Source organism: Oncorhynchus kisutch, linkage group LG22, assembly GCF_002021735.2.
Source record: "Oncorhynchus kisutch isolate 150728-3 linkage group LG22, Okis_V2, whole genome shotgun sequence".
In the NCBI taxonomy this organism is placed as follows: Eukaryota; Metazoa; Chordata; class Actinopteri; order Salmoniformes; family Salmonidae; genus Oncorhynchus; species Oncorhynchus kisutch.
Genome location: NC_034195.2, coordinates 58,461,536 through 58,467,424, shown reverse-complemented (window position 1 = coordinate 58,467,424; position 5,889 = coordinate 58,461,536). Strand labels below are relative to the sequence as shown.

Below are 5,889 nucleotides of genomic sequence, written 5' to 3'. Positions count from 1 at the left end.
AGCCAGACACCTAGGTATTTGTAGTTGTCCACATAGTGATGCTGGATGGGCGGGCAGGTGCGTGCAGTGATCGGTTGAAAAGCATCCATTTCGTTTGACTAGCATTTAAGAGCAGTTGGAGGCCACGGAAGGAGAGTTGTAATGGCATTGAAGCTCGTTTGTCCAAAGAATGGGACAGATGTATACAGAATGGTGTCGTCTGCGTAGAGGTGAATCTGCTAGAATAGTAGCGGAAAAAAGCAGGGAGTGAATTGACTGACCTGGATAAAGAGAATTGGCAGCTAGAATAGTAGCGGGAAAAAGCAGGTCGTGAATTGACTGACCTGTATAAAGAGAATTGGCAGCTAGAATAGTAGCGGAGAAAAGCAGGTGGTGAATTGACTGGCCTGGATAAAGAGAATTGGCAGCTGGAATAGTAGCGGGGAAAAGCAGGTAGTGAATTGACTGGCCTGGATAAAGAGAATTGGCAGCTGGAATAGTAGCGGGAAAAAGCAGGTAGTGAATTGACTGGCCTGGATAAAGAGAATTGGCAGCTGGAATAGTAGCGGGAAAAAGCAGGTAGTGAATTGACTGGCCTGGATAAAGAGAATTGGCAGCTGGAATAGTAGCGGGGAAAAGCAGGTAGTGAATTGACTGGCCTGGATAAAGAGAATTGGCAGCAGCATGCAGAAGTCAATATAAAGGTTGAATAGATTATTCATTTAATGATGAACGAAAATACTGTATAGACTCCAAACTTGAAGCTAGAAATTCACCACTTGTGTTTTAATCACCCGGAGTAAACATGAATACAATACACACAATGCAAGAACGGGAAACCCAGAGCACTGATGGGCAAACATGGTCAGGAGGAGGGGAGGGGTGGATTTAAATTCCAAAGGGGTCTCTGAGCCCGTTTCCCAGTTCCCCAGTCAGCAATGTGTCTGTGAGAAATCAGTCTTTTTGTCTACTCGAAAAAAGGCTAAATCTACATTGGTGGCCCAGTCGAAGTTTGCAATTCTTTGCTCTTTCTATTGAGTGAATGGAGAGAATGAAGTGGCTAGAAGGCGGTATTTGATCTAGTCAATTGGAGAAAGTGACAGAATTCTAAAGTATTTGTTTAATGCGCCGAGATGGGCTATTTCTTTCACAGCACCTGATGTCACTGACACTGAATGAATGCATTTTAATAAAAATAAAAATACAATTCAACATATAAGCTATCAATGTAGCACACTTAAGGACAACTTCACACGTGGATATATATAGGCTATTTCGTATTATACAAAAATACATAAGAAACAATTAAATAAATAGAGATAAAACATATTGTCTACTGTGATTATTGCATTGTGAAAGAATGCACATGCAGAGATACATTTCGTTGATTGTAAATTAATTTCTAAAATTGTCTTGTTAGGCTATCCATACTATCAATGTCAGCTATGTAATATATGGCTTAAACAAGTCCAATTCAAATTAACTTGTGCAAAATGGTTAGCAGTTTTGTCAATGCAAAACATAAAAACTGCATTGAATGTTAACCTTTCTTAAATGATAATTCCGATTTTTATAATGTGCTAGACCTACTCTGTTCATTTGTTGATATGTTTTGGAAGTCAGAAGAAAATCGCATGGTGTTATGTAGCCTAATGTAACTGTATTCCATCGCCGTGTGTTACTTCATTTATTGAGGGTATATTAGTGTGTAGCTGAATGAATGAGGCCGGTTGTCTGCGCTGTGACTACGGCAGTACCTCCATGCATTCTAATCACCCGCATTCTGATTCTGATTCAGCAGTTCCAAAGTTCTGTTCTGACTGCTCCTGTGGGAGCGGCGCGACGAGGGTTCTGGTGTAGCCTATACACTGTACACCGCGTTCTGTACTCAGGTCTAGACACTGAAATACACAGCAATATACCACATTGAGCTATATTCATGATTATGTAAACATGATTTGATTTACTTTATATTTGTAATGGAAATAAATTAAATATTAGAAAGTGAAGAGTCATATTGAAATCAAAAAGTTGTATTGTTGTTAATATATAATACTAATAATTATTATCATGCCATAAGGATATCTGTCTGGAAGTTTTCCCAGTTGTAAATCAGTAGGTGCATGATAACAGCATTATTCCGGCTGTTAACAGAATACACCAACCATTATAATGTTTACACTATTTACACAGAATACACCAACCATTATAATGTTTACACTATTTACACAGAATACACCAACCATTATAATGTTTACACTATTTACACAGAATATATCAACCATTATAATGTTTACACTATTTACACAGAATACACCAACCATTATAATGTTTACACTATTTACACAGAATATATCAACCATTATAATGTTTACACTATTTACACAGAATACACCAACCATTATAATGTTTACACTATTTACACAGAATACACCAACCATTATAATGTTTAGACTATTTTAATGGGAAAATATTTCGATGACCAAGTTTCTAATTCATTGCAGACTATATGAACACTTTTCAAAAGCAGTCATGCTTTTTCATTAACATAGAAAAGTCAACAGTTACATATTTTAATCACATGTATATCACCATGGTTTTAAATCGCTTTACACTACAGCTTCACAGAAAAGCTACTGCAAAATAGATATCTAAAACGTTTAACTAAAAAGTGTATTTTACAAAATTTTCATATGAACTTATTTGCAATTATTCACATTTATTCACATATTTATTTTGCATTTAGTAAAGACCCTATAGTTCCCCTTACTATTTTTTAAGATTGAAAAAAACATCACAATTCACTTAGTTATTTTTACATAGATAGCAGAAATAAATCCAAGTAAATATATTTCATGCGCCTGCCAGCCGCTGTTTGCATTGCCTCACTAATTTACAAAACACACTGATAAAACTGACACAACGAATACCTTTTAAGTTGAACAGCAATATTTCACTGTCTCTCTGCTGGAACTATGTTAGAAGACAATTAGCATTCAAAGCAAAACACCGACATCAAAATACACTGCAGCACGGAAGTCTATTGCCTAAATTAATTGTAGTTATTCTCAGCCCAAGATGTCAGCGGTAAAAGTCAAAATGAACGTTGGATTTGGTTTGAGCCTGCTGGTCTAGTTTATAAAGAGTTCTGTAGAGTTCTTAATGTTAGTGCACTGCCACGGACTGCAGTGTCGGGTTGGTGTGAGTCTCCCTGGGAGTAGGGGGGCTGCTTTGGCTGGTGTCTGTCTGCGGGGAGGTGGGGCTCAGAGATTGGGGAGAGTTCGAAAGGAAGGCGGATGTGTGTCGCGTCAGCCCCGCCGAGAGACCTACCGTGGTCGGGTTGGGCTTGATGGGCACCGGAATGGCGGGTAGGGTCTGTCCTCCGTGACACAGAGATTTAAGAGGCATGCGGTAGGCCACGTAGTCACCGCTCATAGAGATAGGAGAAACAGGGTCCACCATAGTGTTGTACATGTGAGGCCAGGCCGTAGTCAACTGGTTGTGCAGCGGGTAGCCTGCAGACATCGACTGCATGGTGGAGAACGCCAGACTCCCGGGAACCTTGTACTCTCTGGCGATGATGTTCTCTATAGCAAATGGGTGTTTAAAAGTTGATGGCTGTGACACTCCCAAGTTATAGCTGGACATCTGAGGGAGGTGTGTGCCGGTGGCAGCCAGGGCGCTAAGCCTGAGATAATGGGCTGCGTCAGACTGCTTGGACTGAGCCAGGTGCTCCTGCGCCATCATCATCATCACCTTGAACCGTTTACGGCGCCGCAAGAAGCTCCCGTTCTCGAACATGTCCCCGCAGCTGGGGTGCAGAGCCCAGAAGCTACCCTTCCCGGGCTGGTCCGGACGCCGCGGGATCTTGATGAAACAGTCGTTGAAGGACAGGTTGTGCCGTAAGGAGTTCTGCCATCGCTGGGTGTTCTCTCTGTAGTAAGGGAACCTGTCCATAATGAACTTGTAGATCTCGCTGAGAGGGAGCATCTTCTCCGGGCAGGACTGGATGGCCATGGCGGTGAGGGAGATGTAGGAATAGGGAGGTTTCTGGTCGCTGTACGTGTTCCTCCCTGGTCGGGGCATCCTGACAGTATTCTTTCACAACACTTTACTTCAAACAACTCGTTCCCCTTAGTTTAGCTTCGTTATATAAACTTCTTAGAACTCATGAAAATTACATATTCTGCATGCGTAAAATACAAAACACGTGAGTAGTAGCCTACTGCAGTAAAAGTTTAACTGATAGAAGTTGAGTTGAGATGAGCTAAGTAGCAGCTACACTTCCATGTCCTCCCTTTTCTGCCGTGTGATAGTTGATTGTGGTGACAGCCATATAATAGACCCCCCCCCCCCAGAGCAGCTCCACTAATGTGCCACCTCTACATATCACATGACAACCACCCAGGGAGGAGGGGGCTCCTCGCGGTGAAAGGCATAATCTGCTTTCATTGACACCTATTTACATGGACACCTTGGGCCAATGGAAATCCTTTCCATCTGAAGACCGAGCAACGGGTAAAAAGGCTCGGTAAGCGGAATGGAATGAACAGTGATGGCACTCGGTAGCTAAGAGTGTGTATGCGCTAACCTTTTTCAGTGGGTTTAAAGCCGTCAATTCACACTACATTTGGAGCTTTTGAGCTATGGGATGTTTGACATGGAAATTGGCTGACACTTCCACTGTGTTTTGTATTATTAGTGTGTATTAGGTGGTTTGTTGTCATGACATTACCTTATAGGAAATCGCCGTTAGTGTTTTGTTTTGTCTTTGTTTTGTATGCCACTGTCAATGTTGAAATGTATGTATGTCGCTTTGGATGAAAAAAAAAATCGGAGGAATCTGAGGAATCTGAGGAATGACCACATTATGCTCTTTACAAAGCACAATGTTCAACTACAATTTGAAGTCGTATGTTCTATTTATGTTAGTCTATGCATTCAGTAGGCAGCCTGTGTGTGAGTCGTGTGTTCTATTCATGTTAGTCTATGCATTCAGTAGGCAGCCTGTGTGTGAGTCGTGTGTTCTATTTATGTTAGTCTATGCATTCAGTAGGCAGCCTGTGTGAGAGTCGTGTGTTCTATTCATGTTAGTCTATGCATTCAGTAGGCAGCCTGTGTGAGAGTCGTGCATTGGTGTGTAAAGCTGATAAATAAGCGTTACGTTAAACTGTCAATAGTTTCACCCATAACCAAACAGGAAAATCGTATTTTAAAATTCGTAGACACACTTTATTTTATTGCTATTAAATAAAGGCACTATAATTAAAATCATAGTTCTATACTAGACCAACAATAATTATTCCCTGAAACAAAAAATAACCATCTTGATTGATTAATCCAATGGTATGAAACTTGAACCAGCCTCAACGTATTATCTTTCCCTGCTTAGCCAGGACATAAGGGTATAGTGTGGTCTATGAAACTTCATGAAGGCCAGTGAGTATTTTGTGTTCATGTAAAAAAAAAATGAAAAGTACTTCAGAAATGCAAATAAAGTCTCTGGGGTTGAAAACTATAAAATATCCATAAGTGAATTATATGAATGTGTAAACCAAATGCAAGCCTATTTTCAGCCCTGGCCATTCAAACTTTTTGCCAGGCTCACCATGGAGCAATTTTCTGCTTGGCGGGTTCTCAATGCCAGGGACCACACATGCCCACGCGGATTTGGTCATAATTTATGCTAATGAGCCTCCATAAATCCACAATACAGGCCATTGCAGGCTGACGGATTAGCAATAGAATCTGCTATGGGAGGAGACTGGAATTGTTGACTATAGTAACAGCTATGGGTTTAGAGATATCAGGAGCTTGAGGAAACTACGGCTATAAAAGATGATCTTCTCCAAGTTGTTAAATATTTACAAAACAGAAAATAAAGTAGGCAGACCAACCAAACGGGTTAGG

General features: G+C 40.8%; 1 protein-coding gene across 1 annotated transcript; it reads right to left on the bottom strand.

Annotated features, from left to right (window-relative positions):
• Positions 1-425: 425 nt before the first annotated feature.
• LOC109866846 (forkhead box protein B1-like) lies at positions 426-4,297 on the bottom strand. Its single transcript, XM_031801121.1, has one exon. It carries the CDS (start codon positions 4,063-4,065, stop codon positions 3,145-3,147), a length of 921 nt encoding a protein of 306 aa, XP_031656981.1. The 5' UTR covers positions 4,066-4,297; the 3' UTR covers positions 426-3,144.
• Positions 4,298-5,889: the final 1,592 nt, after the last annotated feature.